Below are 18,206 nucleotides of genomic sequence, written 5' to 3'. Positions count from 1 at the left end.
CAATAGACAGCTAAACCGAATACAAAATGTAATGTCTAATGCCACGTTAAAGCCAATAGGCAGCTAAACTGAATACAGAATGTAATGTGCTACTTGTGAACATTGAACAACTAATATGCGCAGTGGTGAAACCCAAAGTCAGTGGTCAAACACAATTAATGGCATAACATATCCACCCTCTGACCAATTACTTTTTGTTTACATTTCTCTTATTTCAAACAAACAACAAAAACAAACAAAAAAACAAAAACATTATAAGCAAATCAGATTTGAATGATAAAAGCAATCACTGTAAAGCAATGGAAGTGGATTAACATATTGATCTCATAACCTTTCAGATCAGATACACCTACAATGAAAAGACTGAAACCTATGTACTCTGATTGGGATAATAACTGATTGAATAGTGTCTCTAAAATAGCAAGTTGATGTAGCATGAGTTCTACTTGTGTAAAGATACACGGTCCACCTGAAAGGTTTGCTGGAATGTAAGTGAAAGTCCGGTTTCCACAAGAAAAACACAGTTAACTGGCAATGTTGCTGAGTTCCAGTGGAAGAATGTAATCAAACAAGTTGACAAACTTTATCTTGATCCCATGTAGAACTTGAACTGAAGGCGCCAGTTACGCAAAATTGATCCATGGGGTTTGTACTTTAATCAGTCAGGTTCAGGTTGGGGGTGAGGTCCCTCCCCCGACCCCACACAAAGACACCCGAAGGGAAACCACACAGCACACTCATGGTCAGTGGCGAGTCGTAGTAGGATCTGCAAAAGAAAAACGTATGATTTTCTTGCAAATAACATTTGTCATCTGAAGTGTGCCCTCCTTTCTCTTTTCCTTGATTTATAATCAGGAGGCCGTTATTGGGGCCCTTTGTTGTGATTTCTGCAGGTTCTGGAGGGTCATTTGGGGATTCAACCCACACCTTAGCACTGAGGTTTTTATCTGCTGCACCACAGCTTTCTTTTCCTTGCACTGTCAGAAGGGCTGGGGCAGACTCCTTTCTTACCAAACCTCCATTCACTGCACTTATGACAAGTTGGGCAATTCTGTCTCCAATCTGTATGAATAAATCAAATTCTCTTCTAGTTATCAGAATAACTTTAGTTTCGATTTGGTAATCTGCAGCAATCACTCCCCCTAAAACCTGATCAATTTGCCATATCCGTCCAGGTAACTTTCCTCTCTCCAACTGATCTTTGACTGTTTGTGGGACAGATCTCTGTTGTGTGTGCTGACAAATAGGACATTGCAAAATTACAGTTTTTATCAAATCTAGGGGAATGTGCATCGCTCTAATCTCTGCCCACCTGTAAGTGGCTTTTTCTCCCAGATGTCCACATTTCTGGTGCGCCCACTTAGCCATCCCCACCAAGTCAGAATTCTGGGTTGACACTTCTGACTTTGAACTTTTCTCTTTAACATCTGAATTAATTAACAAGTTATGTGCAACCCATGTGGAAAACCAAACGGTTAATCCATTGGCAGTGAACCAAGAGTCAGTGTAAAAATGACATGTCTCAAGCAGCTCTTGCTTTAAAGTCTGACACACATTGTACAAGTCTGCATATTGGTTACTTTTTCTTTCTCCTGTGGTAGACAACATCCTTTCAGTAACTGGATTGTATAACACTGCTTTCCATTGTCTTTTAGTATTCATGCATTTCAATGAATCATTAGTCAAACAAACACGCTGTCTATCCTCAGGGGACAAGAATTCAAATGGTGCACTCAATTTCACTGGTGACTCTTTTGCCTGTGGTACCTTCTGCACCCTCTCCTTATTCTGTAATGGGGTTTTTGACAACTGTTCATGTAGGGCTGCAGTGACTCGAGCCCTGTTTTGTATGTACCAGATCCAGTGTATGATACTAGCCTCTTGTGCCTGTCCTATACTGTGAGATTTAGGTGAAATTATCACCCACTGCATGATTGGTAGTTCAGGTGTCAGAATTACTGTATCATTTAATGTTATTTGCTTAGTATTCACTAGAGCCCAATAACAAGTCAAAAGCTGTTTTTCAAAAGGAGTACAGCGCTCCACAAAGTCAGATAGTTTTATAGTCCAAAGCCCCAGGGGCACTTTTGTCCTCCCCTGTCTCTGCCACATATTAAAGTTGGTATAGGGTCCCTGATTTACATGTAAATCAGTATTTCCCTCTTGCACTGCGCACAAATCTAAAGTCTGTTGAATTATTTAATTTGCCAAATCAAACGCACGCAGCTGCTTCTCACTCCTTTCAAACTCATGTTTTTTCCTAGTTACTTTGTACCAAAGTGTTAAGACTTTACTCAGATGAGGGCTATACTGTTTCCAAAAATCAAACAAGCTCATGAAACTCGGTGTCTCTTGCTTAGTGCAAATAGTAAGAAACTCTAAAATCTTTTGTTTTACCTGTGACAACATCAGTCTATTTTCTGGATTCCACTGAATTCCCAGAAACTACACATTTTGCGACAGTACCTCTGCCTTGTCTGAATTAATTTTACACATCGTACTTTGCAAAAGCAGTCTGAATATAACATTGTCACCTTCGTGCTCAGTGTAATGTTTTAAGGAATGCACTTCAACTCCTGCCAAAAACTGTGGGCGGCTCTGTGCACGGAGATCTCCGCTCTGCTCATGAGACTCACACTGCCCCCCCCCCCCACCTTTTTTAACCTCCTCGCTACTGGAATGTGAAAAGCCAGATTCTCCTGTAACAGCTTTATAGATTTCAGTTTTATCTTGCAACTATAAGTTCTTGCTAATTTGCTCACCTAAATTCTTATTTTCATGTTCTAACTGCCTACATCTCATGCATTTTTCTGTAAGCAGACAAAAGTATCCAAACCCTTCTGTCAAGAACAAAAGGTACATAATTTCTTTCAAAAAGCACATTTTCTAAATATGAAAACACTTTTGCTTTATCCAAGCACCCATCCCAAAACTCAGAAAGTCCTGGTAAACAAGAAAACATGTGTTCGATGGCATATGTTGCTGCAGATACACATGTTTGGCACAGTCCGCTGCCTGGTGTTGGGCTCGGAGTATTACAAGTTGTTTTTCTTCGAAGAAGTCTTTTTGGTCACGGGACCGAAGGACTCCTCCCTCTTTGGCTCCATTGCGCATGGGCGTCGACTCCATCTTAGATTGTTTTTTTCCGCTGTCGGGTTCGGACGTATTCCTTTTCGCTCCGTGTTTCGGTTCGGAAAGTTAGTCAGAATCTCGGAAGAAAGCGTCGGTATTGTTCCGTTCGGTATCGGGATAGTTAGGTACATCGACACCGATCATCGGAAGACTTTGGGGCAGTTTCGATCCCCCATCGGGGCCTGGTCGGCCCGACCGCGTGCGACATCGAAGCCGATGGAACGGACCCCGTTTCGTTTCTGCCCAAAATGTCACAGTAAGTATCCTTATACAGATCAGCACTTGGTCTGTAACTTGTGCTTGTCCCCCGAGTACAAGGACGATACCTGTGAAGCCTGTCGAGCCTTCCGGTCCAGAAAAACACTCCGGGACCGAAGAGCCAGGCGTCACCAAATGGCGTCCACGTCGACAAAACAACGTTTCGACGACGAAGAGGAAACATTCTCGGTACCGGAATCAGAATCCGGAGACTCCGACGTCGAACAACAGCAACAAACTGTGAGTAAGACGTCGAAAAGTAAATCCATCGACAAACCGAAAGCCCAGGGGACGCCACTGCCAACAGGCCATGGCTCGACCCATAAATCAGGCGACCCGTCGAAGGGGCCGAAAAAGGGCACGCCCATAGCGAAGACACCCGACTCCGGTCGAGGGACCGCCATGGAGCAACCTCGGAGCCGAGAAAGCGGCTCCGAGAGACAGAAACAAGATACCGGCACCGAAAAACATCGGCACCGAGAATCCTTGCCGAAAGGAACAAAAATTCTGTCGGTGCCGAAACCGAAAAAAGATTCTCTCTCGGCGCCGAAAAATACCACACCTTCATCCTACTCAGAGGAACAAGGACTAAGTGGCCAAATGCACAAATTTGGACAAGAGCTCCAAAGTGTAGAATCGGACTACACACAAAAGAGACTGTGCATCCAGCAAGATACAGGGAAGATATCAACCCTTCCCCCAATCATGAGGAAAAGAAGGATCGGACTTCCAAAGGATGACACACAACCACAAGCCAAAGTGGTTAAAAAAGTCACGCCTCCGCCCTCTCCTCCACAGGCATCGCCGGCACAAACACCGCCACAAATGCACTCACCAGCGCAAACTACCATAAGTCATGACGATCAGGATCAAGACGCTTGGGACCTGTATGACACCCCAGTGCCGGACAATGATCCCGAGTCATACCCCACAAAGCCGTCACCGCCAGAGGACAGTACCTCATACTCGCAACTGGTGGCTAGGGCTGCAGACTTCCACAATGTCCAACTGCATTCCGATCCTATAGAGGATGATTTCTTATTTAACACCCTCTCGGCTACACGTAGCCAATATCAATGTCTCCCAATGCTACCAGGGATGTTACGGCACGCAAAACAAATTTTTGAGGAGCCCGTAAAATCAAGAGCCATCACCCCAAGGGTGGATAAGAAATACAAACCACCACCCACAGACCCAGTGTTTATTACTTCGCAGTTACCACCCGACTCTGTGGTAGTAGGGGCAGATCGCAAAAGAGCAAATTCACATACATCTGGCGACGCCCCACCTCCGGACAAAGAAAGCCGAAAATTTGACGCGGCAGGGAAAAGAGTGGCGTCACAGGCAGCCAACCAGTGGCGCATCGCAAATTCACAAGCGCTGCTGGCCAGATATGACCGCGCACACTGGGACGAGATGCAACTTCTCGTAGACCATCTTCCCCAGGAATACCAAAAAAGGGCGCAGCAAATAGTGGAAAAGGGACAAACGATCTCAAACAATCAAATCCGCTCTTCACTAGACGCAGCCGATACTGCAGCAAGAACAGTCAACACTGCTGTCACCTTAAGGAGACACGCTTGGCTACGCACTTCAGGCTTCAAACCTGAAATCCAGCAGGCTGTCCTTAATATGCCCTTCAACGAGAAACAACTGTTTGGCTCGGAAGTGGATACAGCCATTGAAAAACTTAAAAAGGACACAGACACGGCCAAAGCCATGGGCGCACTCTACTCCCCGCAGAGCAGAGGCTCTTTCAGGAAAACTCCATTTAGAGGGGGGTTTCGTGGCCAACCCACAGACACCACCAGCCAACAATCAAGAACCACACCATATCAGGGTTCCTTCCAAAGGGGAGGTTTCAGGGGATATCGGGGGGGTCAATTCCCAAGGAGTAGGGGAAGATTCCAAACTCCAAAAACACCTCCACCTAAACAGTGACTTTCACGTCACGCAACCCCTTCACTCAACACCAGTGGGGGGAAGACTAAGCCAATTCTACCAATCTTGGCAACAGATTACAACAGACAATTGGGTATTAGCAATAATCCACCATGGCTATTGCATAGAATTCCACAACTTCCCACCAAACATCCCCCCCAAAACACGCAAAATGTCACAACATCATTTAGAACTTTTAGGACTAGAAGTTCAAGCACTACTGCAAAAGAATGCAATAGAATTAGTACCAGTACAACAAAAAAACACAGGAGTTTACTCCCTGTACTTTCTAATTCCAAAAAGAGACGAAACATTGAGACCAATATTAGATCTCAGGACACTAAATACCTACATCATATCGGACCATTTTCACATGGTCACACTACAAGACATCATTCCACTGCTCAAACAGCAAGATTACATGACCACATTAGACCTAAAGGATGCGTACTTTCATATACAAATACACCCTTCTCACAGAAAGTACCTACGGTTCGTATTCAAAGGAATACATTACCAATTCAAGGTGTTGCCATTCGGAATAACAACTGCACCAAGAGTGTTCACAAAATGTCTAGCAGTAGTAGCAGCACACATCAGGAGACAACAGATACATGTGTTCCCTTACCTAGACGACTGGCTAATCAAAACCAACACAGTAAAAAAATGCGCAAGCGACACCACCTTTGTCATACAAACCCTTCACAAACTGGGGTTTTCCATCAACTACACAAAATCACACCTAGAACCGTGTCAAACACAACAATATCTAGGAGCAACCATCAACACATCAAAAGGAATTGCCACTCCAAGTCCACAAAGAGTGCAGGCATTCCACAAGCTAATAAGTGCTATGTTTCCAAACCAAAAGATACAAGCAAAATTTGCGCTAAAACTTCTAGGCATGATGTCATCATGCATAGCCATTGTCCCAAACGCAAGACTACACATGCGACCCTTACAACAGTGTCTAGCATCACAATGGTCACAGGCACAGGGTCAACTTCAAAATCTGGTGTTGGTAGACCGCCAAACATACCTCTCGCTTCTATGGTGGAACAGCAAAAATTTAAACAAAGGGCGGACATTTCAGGACCCAGTGCCTCAATACGTTATAACAACAGATGCTTCCAAGACAGGGTGGGGAGCACACCTCAATCACCACAGCATTCAAGGACAATGGGATATACACGAAACAAAATTTCATATCAATTACCTAGAACTGTTGGCAGTATTTCTAGCGTTAAAAGCCTTCCAACCCATAATAACACACAAATACATTCTTGTCAAAACAGACAACATGACAACAATGTATTATCTAAACAAACAAGGAGGAACACACTCAACACAATTGTGCCTCCTAACACAAAAAATTTGGCAGTGGGCGATTCACAACAACATTCGCCTAATAGCACAATTTATTCCAGGAATACAAAACCAACTAGCAGACAACCTTTCGCGAGACCACCAACAAGTCCACGAATGGGAAATTCACCCCCAAGTTCTGAACAAGTACTTTCAAATTTGGGGAACACCCCAGATAGATTTGTTCGCAACAAGAGAAAACTCAAAATGCCAAAACTTCGCATCCAGGTACCCACACCGCGAATCACAAGGCAATGCTCTATGGATGAATTGGTCAGGGATATTTGCGTACGCTTTTCCCCCTCTCCCTCTCCTTCCATATCTAGTAAACAAGTTAAGTCAAAACCAACTCAAACTCATACTGATAGCACCCACATGGGCAAGACAACCTTGGTATACCACTCTACTAGACCTTTCACTAGTACCGCATGTCAAACTACCCAACAGGCCAGATCTGTTAACACAACACAAACAACAGATCAGACATCCAAACCCAGCATCATTGAATCTGGCAATTTGGCTCCTGAAATCCTAGAATTCGGACACTTGGACCTCACACAAGAATGCATGGAGGTCATAAAACAAGCTAGAAAACCTTCCACTAGACACTGCTATGCATCTAAGTGGAAAAGATTTGTTTACTACTGCCATGCCAATCAAATACAACCAGTACATGCCTCTACTAAAGACATAGTAGGATACTTACTACATTTGCAAAAAGCAAATCTCGCTTTTTCATCTATAAAAATACACCTCGCAGCTATATCTGCTTACCTACAAACTACTCATTCATCGTCTCTATTTAGAATACCAGTTATTAAAGCATTCATGGAAGGGCTAAAAAGAATTATACCACCAAGAACACCACCAGTTCCTTCATGGAATCTTAACATCGTCTTAACAAGACTCATGGGTCCCCCTTTCGAACCCATGCATTCCTGTGAAATGCAATATCTAACCTGGAAGGTCGCATTTCTCATTGCAATCACATCCCTCAGAAGAGTAAGTGAAATACAGGCATTTACCATACAAGAACCATTTATTCAAATACACAACAATAAAAGAACAAATCCAAAATTTCTGCCAAAAGTAATCTCACCATTCCATTTAAATCAAACAGTAGAATTGCCAGTGTTCTTCCCACAACCAAATTCTGTGGCTGAAAGGGCACTACATACATTAGACATCAAAAGAGCACTAATGTATTACATTGACAGAACAAAGCTAATCAGGAAAACAAAACAACTGTTCATAGCTTTTCAAAAACCACACATAGGAAATCCAATCTCTAAACAAGGCATTGCTAGATGGATAGTCAGATGCATCCAAACATGCTATCTTAAAGCCAAAAGAAAATTGCCTATTACACCAAAGGCACACTCAACCAGAAAGAAAGGTGCTACAATGGCCTTTCTAGGAAACATTCCTATGAGCGAAATATGTAAGGCTGCAACCTGGTCTACGCCTCATACGTTTACTAAACACTACTGTGTAGACGTACTAAATGCACAACAAGCTACAGTGGGCCAAGCTGTACTAAGAACATTATTCCAAACTACTTCAACTCCTACAGGCTAAACCACCGCTTTTAGGGGAGGTAACTGCTTTATAGTCTATGCCAAACATGTGTATCTGCAGCAACATATGCCATCGAACTGAAAATGTCACTTACCCAGTGTACATCTGTTCGTGGCATTAGTCGCTGCAGATTCACATGTACCCTCCCACCTCCCCGGGAAGCCTGTAGCCGTTTAGAAGTAGATCATAAACCTTAAACATCTGAACATTTGTAAATAATTATTAGAAACTCTTATCATACATACATATTCACTCCATTGCATGGGCACTATTTATACCAAACAACTCCATCCTCACCCTCTGCGGGGAAAACAATCTAAGATGGAGTCGACGCCCATGCGCAATGGAGCCAAAGAGGGAGGAGTCCTTCGGTCCCGTGACCAAAAAGACTTCTTCGAAGAAAAACAACTTGTAATACTCCGAGCCCAACACCAGGCAGCGGACTGTGCCAAACATGTGAATCTGCAGCGACTAATGCCACGAACAGATGTACACTGGGTAAGTGACATTTTCATTCTCACAGCACCATAAGGCAGTTTAACTTCACATGCATTTTCAAACATGGTCTGCCGTGCTTCTTTAATTCTCTAAACAACAAAAATAATTACACTTTTAAATTGTGCACCTCCAAACTCCAATTCGACTCCCAGACTGACGACTCATGCCAAAATGTTTTGCTTTTACTTATCTTATGACCAAGCTGACAAAACTTCTCTGGAATGCACTTCTTAATTTAAAGAAGACATTTATTATTAGTTCACCACGAGGTTCCTGAGAGAAGAGATTAGTAGATTGGAAGCACACGTTTAAAAGTAGTCACAGCAATGAAAGGAAAATATACGAAAGTACTTCTCAATTGCAATGTACACAGCAAATATATGTGATTATATTATAGCATAACTTCAAAGCTAAGAATAAAAGTCAAAATTCATCACATTAGGGCCTATCACTGCTCGTCATCTTTCTCATGCCTGCAAGTTGATCACTCCTGTTCAACTGCGAGAAAGAGATTTTCCACCCCTACGGGAGGTCAGGCAGCTGACGTCCGGTCCTGACTGAAGTCTTGGAAAATTCCCCGCTGCTGCCTAGGGACACCCCTTATAATGAAAAAGCCTGCTAACAGGCCCTTTCCTCTAATAGTCAAAACATGCTGGCTACTGTATCACAGTGGGAAAAGAACAAGCTTTGGAGAGTGGCCACGTCTCCAAAGCTCGCTCCTTCTCAAGGCTGGGTAGAGTGGAAAACACCAAAGTATACGCTCTCCTATCACGCTAGGGCTCGGTGAGAACAAAATACGAAAAACACAGCTTGGTCTACCATGTGGAAAAACACAGCTCATCTGCAGTGTCTCAACTGCAATGTCTAACTCCACGATAAAGCCAATAGGCAGCTAAACTGAATACAAAATGTAATGTGCTACTGGTGAACATTGAACAACTAATATGCGCAGTGGTGAAACAGTCAGTGGTCAAACACAATTAATGGCATAACACTGGGCCACAAGAGACACGTGAGGAAGAACACATGGACACGTCGAAATTGTTGTTACCAACGTGTAGAGCACATAAGAGGATTTAATCATCTGACAGAATGTATATGCAAAGTCCCTAGAAGAGTGTGCATAGTATCCTACTAGATCATTACAGTGTGATATTAGAATGTGTAATGCAGTAGGCTGCAAACAGGTATGAGATATTTTCTTAAAAGGACAAGATGATTCCTGCTTCTTACTGGAAATGCGTGCACTGAAAAAGCGAGACTTGCTACTTCCTGTATTGCCCACTATCTTGCTATTGAGCACAATGTCTTTATTAAGACATCTACTGTTATGACATCCCTCGTTGAGAAGAAATAAAAGCTTTCTCTGCAAGACCCACATTATATCTGAGCACATGTGAAACCTGACTCAGATTGTATAAATAGGTGAAAAGACTGCCCAAAAATCCATCATTTCTGGGTCCTCCAATAGATAAAGATAATAAGAGGCTGTGGGCAGTAGGCAGAAACAAAGAAAGGATTGTTGCTACTGTGACATATTGTAAAAAAAAAAAAAAAAAGAAAAAAAGGTGCACCTCTAAAACGTTTTCTGAAAGTGTATTTTCTGCTACTTGTCTCTCTCACCCTACTCTGCATGTTTGCTGGTAGCTGGCCCTTGTTGAAGACTGGCTTACCACCACACACCAGGCAGTACTGTTCCGCTTATGCCAGCAGAGATTCTCCAGTTTCATGGCAAAACAAATTGGTGGTTCTATTATATATCTTTGTTTACATGCACACGTTCCCTTCTGATGTCCAGTGAACGTTTTCTTGTGGCAGTGGCATTGAGCCATGGGCAACCAAGCCCAGAGTTTGTGTAACATTTTACACCCTTCAAGTCAGAGCAGATTGCATATTGTCTGACTTTCGTTTGTCTTTCTGCCCTTTTGCAGAGCAAGGGCAAGAGACTTAGCACCAAATGGTCAGTAGAATTTTGATTGCATCCACTGTACTGTCAAGGTGATGGGGCTGCTTATTTACAGTTGTTTGACAGATGGGCTTTGCAATGGCAAAGCCCTAGATACAGCAGCATCCAGGTTGTCACATCTACTCAGGAGGACCAAAGCAAGCTAAAGTGGAATCGCTGTTTTCTGCTGCTTTACTGTGTCTTTCTTATGGCGCTAGTTACCCAAAATAATCTACTATCTACATATAGTTCTTTCTTTACACTTATAGTGAGCCCCATTAATGAGTAACTTGAGTGGTTTTAAAGGGGGCACAACTTTAGACCCTTTATCATTCTGCTACACCATCATTGTGGCCACTTCATGGTCTGCTGTGAAGGACAATAGCCACCCTCAACCAGCTGTGGAGTACACACTGGCTTAGTCACCTGGCCAACAGTTTTTCATGCTCTCCTAGTGAATATTTAAAAAAACATAACCGCAGAGTAATCTTAAGAAGATCTTTGTACTGGACCACAGCTGTCCAGAAAAAGCTGAACAACGGCATTGTAAAATAACTGTTCTATGGGATGTGTGGCAGTAGATATACATTCTCTGCATACTCCTGTCATCTAGTGTTGGGTTCAGAGTCTTGCAAGTTGTTTCTCTTTGAAGAAGCATTTTCGAGTCACAGGATTTAAGACTCCTTCTCTGTGTTACTGCACATGGGCATCAAGTCATGTGTTAGATTCTTTTCTCTCTGCGCCGGGTTCGGACTGGCTCTTTGCTCAGTTCTCCCTTTGCTCTGATTTCCAAATCTTTCTTCTGTCTTTCCTAAAATCAATGGTATTGTTTTTGTTTGCGTTTTCTTACTATTGCGTGTGTCTCACTCTGCCTGTCCGGAAACCGACTAAGCGCCCTTTGGGACGTCTTCGCCCATTCGAGCAAGCCTCACTGCGTCACACCAACTAAAATGTCATGCTGATTTAACTGACACCATTTCAATTCTGTCCTCTGTGCCACTCCAAATTCTCGCACACCAACCAACATTTGATGTGTAACCTGTGCCTCCCACTGACCATCAAGAAGCCATCTGTGACGCCTGCAGATCCTTCATGTCGAAAAAGACGCTGTGGTACCGGAGGGCTCAATGACTAGAGATGGAGCACAAAACTCCGGAAGACACTTCTGACATCTTCGGGGAGGAGCACCCCCAGGAGGAGCCGGAACAAGAGGAGGCCTTCTCCATCCAGGTCTCCAACATCCAGTTGGACATTGAAAATCAAGAAGTCACACTGACACAACCTGTGAGTACTACTGCCCTCGCTGGCCCCTGTAAGACTTCCAAGAGACCCTTTACGGAGGTCGCCAGACTGCCACTGCCTTCGGGCCATGGTTGGATCCGAAAAACTGGCTCGGATGCCCCACCTACCGGCTTGGCACCGAAAATCACCAAGACAAAGTCAACATCTTTGGCATTGACCTCCACATCTTTGGTCCGAGACAGTGGTCTCCTTTCACCTCAAACCTCTGCACACAGGTGACACACACCAGTAAGCAGATTCCTGGAATACATATGATCCAGACCTTAAGAGCTCTACGGATCCTCATCCGTACCTTACACGACCTTCACTGCCAGAGGATACTACACTACATTGGTAGAGCAGCCTCCTTTCATAACGTTGACATTCACAGGGACTTTGTTGAGCAAGACTTTCTATTTGACACACAAAATCAACACAGAGATCTTCAGTTCCTACCCATGCTCCCTGGCATGCTTCGTTATGCTGACAACATATTCAAGGAACCAGCTTGCTCTTGACACACACACAGACACCCCCCCCCCCCCCAAGATTCTATTGTTGCTAATACCACATAAAAATTAGTAAATAGCCAAGTCACAGGGGATTCTCCTACCCCAGATAAGGAGAGTAAAAAGATTGATGCTGCAGGTAAAAGTATGGCTGTGCAAGCAGTCAATCACTGGCTTAATGCCAACTCACCATCTTTATTTGCTAGATATGTTTGGGCTCACTGAGATGAAATGAAGGAACTCCTCCAATATCTCTCAGAGGAGCATTAAAAAAGAGGACAACAAATTGTCACTGAAGGGCAGACAATTAGTAATAATGCCATCAGATGTGCTCTAGATGTCATGGACACCTGAGGTACAACAAGCAGTTCGAAAAGGAAAAAGTAGACTCCACTCTTGAGAAGCTGAAGAAAGACAGGTACTGCAAAGGCCATGGGTGTTTTACGATCTCCCTCTCAAAGAGGTTCTTTTCATCGCCCCACATTTCGAGGCATTTACAAACCAACGACCTTAGAGGCCTCCACATCTCACACCAGACAGCGTTCCAGCTTTATTACCTGCCTACATCTGAAGGACACCTACTTCCATATACCCATACACCCTGCACACTGCAAATACCTCAAATTCATGATTGCAGGAAAACATTATCAATTCAAGGTGCTGCCCTTTGGAGTCACCACAGCTCCCAGGGTCTTCACAAAGTGCATAGCAGTAGTAACAGCATACCTCAGGTGTCAAAATGTACATGTATTCTCTTATCTAGACAACTGGCTCATCAAAGCCAGCACACTGTCACGATGCCAACACCATACTCAGATAACTGTGAGCCTCTTGCACATCCTAGGTGTTAGACTCCACTATCTCAAATCCCACCCTCAACCTCTCCAGATAGAGCCATATCTAGGAGCTATTCTCAATGTAGAATTAGAGACTGCATACCCCAATCCAGAACGTGTATGCAACTTTCAGTCTCTCCTTTCCCAGTTTCAAGAGAATTGTTCATACACTGTCGGGACTGTAATGCGTCTGTCAGGAATGATGTTTTCATACATTGCCATTGTCCCCCATGGCAGATTCCACATGTGGAATCAGCAATGCCTGTCTCCTCAGTTGACTCAGTCACAGAGTCGGTGTGAAGATCTAGTTTTGTTAGAATGCCATACTCCTCACTCTCCGCAATGGTGGAACACCTTTAATCTCCTAAAGGGGCGGCCTTTTCTAGACGTTTCTACAAAGGCTGGGGCACTCACCTTCAGAACCTGTCAGCCCAGGACCATTGGTATTCTCATCACCAGTCGCTGCACATACATTTCCTGGCGCTTCAGGTGGTATTTCTAGCCCTGAAAGCATTTATTGATCACCTCTCACAAAGTTGTCCTAGCCCGCACAGACAATATGACAGCAATGTATTGCCTTCAGAAACGAGGTGGGGGTGGTCAAGGTCACTCCAGTTGTCACAACTTTCTCAGACAATATGGGGATGGGCTCTCCACCATCACATTCTTAAAGTGGCAGAGTATCTCCTGGGAACAGTCAACTACTTTGCAGACCTGCTCAGCATGACACTGCAACATGTCCACTAACGGGAACTCTACCCACAAGTCCTTCAAAGTTACTTTTGAAAGTGGGGACCACCACAGATAGATCTTTTCGCCACAGCAGAAAACAACAAATGCCAAAACTTTGCCTCCTGGTACCCACACCCCCACTCCAAAGGCAGTGCTTTATGGATGAACTTGTCAGGGATACTTGCCTATGCTTTTCCTGATCTCCTTCTCATTCCATTTCTAGTTAGACGGTCAGGCAAACATCTCTTGAGATGATCCTAGTAGCTCCAATGTGGGCACGCCAGCCCTGGTTCACCATACTACTGGACCTCAGTAGTCCCCCATGAGAAGCTTCCCAATAGGCTGGACTTTCTCACTTGAAACAAAGGTCAGGTCAGACATCCAGACCCCAGATCTCAAAACTAGCGATATGGCTACAGGTCATAGAGTTTGGTTTTCTAATCTGCCTTCAGAGTGCATGAACATCCTTAGGGAAGCTTGTAAACCCACTACCAGAGCATGTTATGCTGCAAAGTGGAAATCATTTGTTTGCTACTGTCAACCCAAACATATTATTCCCATCACAGCTACTGACCAAAACATTATCTGTTACTTGCTTCATTTGCAAAAAGCTAATTCAGCTTACATCTCCATTCACTTACATCTCACAGTTATAACTGCATACCTACAAAACACAAATCCCTCTTTAGGATTCTGTTGATTAAAGCACTTATGGAAGGTCTTAAACAGGTGGTTCCACCAAGAATGCCCTCTGCGCCATTAGGAGACCTCAATACTGTCCTCACTAGGCTTATGGGTCCTCCATTAGAGCCACTTCACTCATGTCCTCTTCAGTACCTATCAAGGAAAGTGCCCTTTTTGGTTGCTATCACATCCCTCAGGCTTGTTAGTGAGCTCCAGACACTAACCTTGGAAGAACCATTCTTTCAGATGCATAAAGACAAAACTGGCTCTTCGCACCTATCCAAAGTTCCTTCCTAAAGTGGTCTTTCAATGCCATATTAATCAATTAATTCAGCTACTAGTCTTCTTTCCGCAGCCAGACTCAGTTGCTGTAAGAGCTCTCCACACTTTCGAAGTTAAGCATGCATTAATGTTATACATTCATAGAACAAAAGAGTTCAGAAAAACTAAACAGATTTTTCATCACCACACAGGCAGTGCAGTATCAAGAAGCAGAAATGATGGGTGGATAGTCAAATGTATTCAGACTTGTTATGCTAAAGCAATATGACAACTTTCTGTCACTCCCAAAGCACACTCTAACAGGAAGAAGGGAGCCAATATGGGTTTTCTTGGGAACATAACTATAGCTGACATTTGTAAAGCAGCTACGTGGTCTATACCACATACATTTACAAAACATTATTGTGTAGATGTATTAGCATATCAGCAAACTAGTGTAGGCCAAGCAGTACTGAGAACACGTTTCCAGCCAACTGCAACTCCCACAGGCTAGCCACCACTTTCATGGAGGAACTGCTTTACAATCTATGCTGAGCATGTGTATTTACAGCCACACAAGCCATAGAACTGAAAATGTTACTTACCAGTAAGCATCTGCTTGTGGCATGTAGTGCTGTAGATCCACATGCACCCACGTATTTCAGCAATCCTAATGGGTGATTTTCCACTTGAGATCTAAATCCTGCTTCACTGACAAGTTACCTTGATATGCTTGGTTGTTACCTTTTGCTCATGTCACAGGACAGGTTGAAGCTGTTTTATCTCATTTGCGTATACCTGTAGGGCATCTTTTAAAGTCAAATAAAGGAAAAGAAGTTGTTTCCATTGAGTATATCTAAATTTCTGTCTTCTGGTCAGTACAGGGTGGGGGATTGTGCTGGTCATGTCTGTTTAGTGAACACTGTTAGTATTTTTATGATATAACTAATTTGTTGACTTATTACCTGCTTCTAAACTATTTGATTTGATATTACTAAATTGTTGATGTTAAGAAAGAAAATTTAGAAGATTTCCACGGACACTATATGAATTGTCATGTCTCTTCAAGAAAGTAAGTTAGTGGAGTGCATTTAGGTAACTTAACAGGAATCTACACCTTGATTCACCCAGTCTCCACTCCTCTATCACGTACCCTCTCCACCAATTTGCCGCACTCCCAAACATCAGCAGTGGGTATGTCTGAAGTAACTTGCCCTTGAAAACACAATTGCCACATTCCAGATTCTCTCTCTCTCTGCTTCCCCCAACTCTAAAATCCTAACTACTTTTCAGCTCCACCTCTCCAGCTTTCTTGCCTAGTCTTCCTTTGTATGAAGTCTTCAGGACGTGCAGCTCTAGCTATCACTGTCAACATTTCCCCCAAAGATTTGTATGGTTTTTACTGTTCCTCTTCCTCTGCAATGAAAAAGGAAATTGCTTCCCCTTCTGCCTTCCAATTCCAGCTTGCATGGCCTTGGGACAGTCTGGTGTAATTTTCTCTGTGACTTTCCTTCCTCGGCTATCCAGATTGCTATGCTAGTTGTATTAACAATGCACTGCTAGATACTTCTTTCTTAGCTGTCAACTTTCCAAACTAGATGTGTTCTTTCCTCCTTTCAATGCCTTGCCCGTAACCACAAAGCAGATTCATTAATACTTTACATTGCTTACTATTACCTTCTCCCGGTAATCCCAGCAGGTGAAATTCCAGTTCTAATAACCCATATTGGCCCTGATGGATAGAATATGCTCCCCTTAGAAGCCTCAGAGAGTAAACACGCCATATCACTTTCTGGTATATAACATTCCTACCCTCTATGCTTGTGTTCTTTTCCTTAAGTCCTCAGGACACTTAATGCCATACCCTGAAACCCTTTCCCATTTCTTCTGTTTCCGTCATTGGTTCCGTTCACCAAGGTGACTCTAGGTAATTCGGAACCCTGCACTTGCATCGACGAGCTTGGTGAGAAGGATGCCTCACCTTCACTTCATCTTCCATCTAATATGCCCCCTTTTCTAATTAAGTCTCTCATCAAGGTAATGTGGTCCTGCCTACTTAATGTTTAAGTTTACAAAATATTATGAAAAAGAAAAGGGTACTAGGAAATGTTATGCACATTTTATCGGTTTATCTTATGCTGCATTCACTGTCCTGAACCGTCATATTGGAATGTAGGTTGAGACAGTTCTCAAAGTATACGTTTTCATTTAAGGATGTTGATTAGGCTTTTATGCTTGTAATGCTTCATTACCAGGATACTTGTGTCCTTAATCATTTGCACTTTCCCCAATCTAGATCCAGGTAATTGAGGATGACAAAAACAACCGTGGGTTAGATCCGTTCATCACTGGAGTAAGGGGCCAGGTTCCACCACTGGTCACTACTAACTTCCGTGTCCAAGATCATGGTAATCATTCTTTTCAGTTCAAGTTGTTCACTTCAGTTGCTGATGGAATCATTTTTTAGTATTTTATAGTCAGATGATTAGTTTGGTTCCTGTGATACCATTGTAAATAAAAATGGACATGGTGAAGAGACCGAAAGCACAACTATTCTCATATGCACTTTGTTTGTTCTGGCATTTCCATTAGAGTGTTTTTTTTTTAGTTCTGGCTGTACAATTGTCGTTTGGTGAACTTTAGGATGTTTATTCCTGAATTGCTATTCAGGACAGCTATCCATCTCAGTCAAAGTTGTCCATTTCTGCTATAAAGTGAGATTAGCCACGAACAACTGCAAAATGAGTTTCCACATTAATGAAAACAGCATAAGTATATTATCTTTACCTGTGTCGCCAAGCAGAATTATTGATTGGTCCACAGAGTTCATGGCACCCGTAGTGTCATGGAAATGCAAAAGGATCGTTCTACAGCAGATTTGTGTATGCAGAAGCACTGCATACTGTCCATGCTTTCAGCTTGACCACACTTTTCTCAGCCCAAAACCTGGTCCACCAAACGTTTCCCTTAGCCTAACTAGTGAAATGTACCTTGGTAAGACAACTTAATTGGTGTTCTCTGCGTTGAAAGTACAATAATGAAGTGTCTGCTCTTTATCAAATTATGACCCATTATTAATCAAATCTCCTTGCTGAGCTCTTTTTCCCGTCCCAACAAAATAAACATGTTTATCTCTGAAAGAGGCCGTTCAAAGGGAACAGTACTTTTTCCCTTTTACACAAAACC

At 43.2% G+C, this 18,206-nt stretch overlaps 1 protein-coding gene across 2 annotated transcripts in view; it reads left to right on the top strand.

The window, feature by feature from the left end:
- Window positions 1–18,206, top strand: part of SEC24C (SEC24 homolog C, COPII coat complex component) — a 1,280,009-nt gene that overhangs the window by 283,571 nt on the left and 978,232 nt on the right. For both annotated transcript variants that reach the window (XM_069240542.1, XM_069240541.1), the window contains one exon: window positions 17,317–17,428. In XM_069240542.1, the coding sequence (XP_069096643.1) occupies window positions 17,317–17,428 (112 nt within the window). The remainder of the gene's footprint in view (window positions 1–17,316; window positions 17,429–18,206) is intronic.

The sequence above is a fragment of the Pleurodeles waltl genome, chromosome 6 (assembly GCF_031143425.1).
Source record: "Pleurodeles waltl isolate 20211129_DDA chromosome 6, aPleWal1.hap1.20221129, whole genome shotgun sequence".
NCBI lineage: Eukaryota > Metazoa > Chordata > Amphibia > Caudata > Salamandridae > Pleurodeles > Pleurodeles waltl.
Note: the sequence above shows the minus strand (reverse complement) of the source record. Positions and strands in the feature narration are given on the sequence as shown.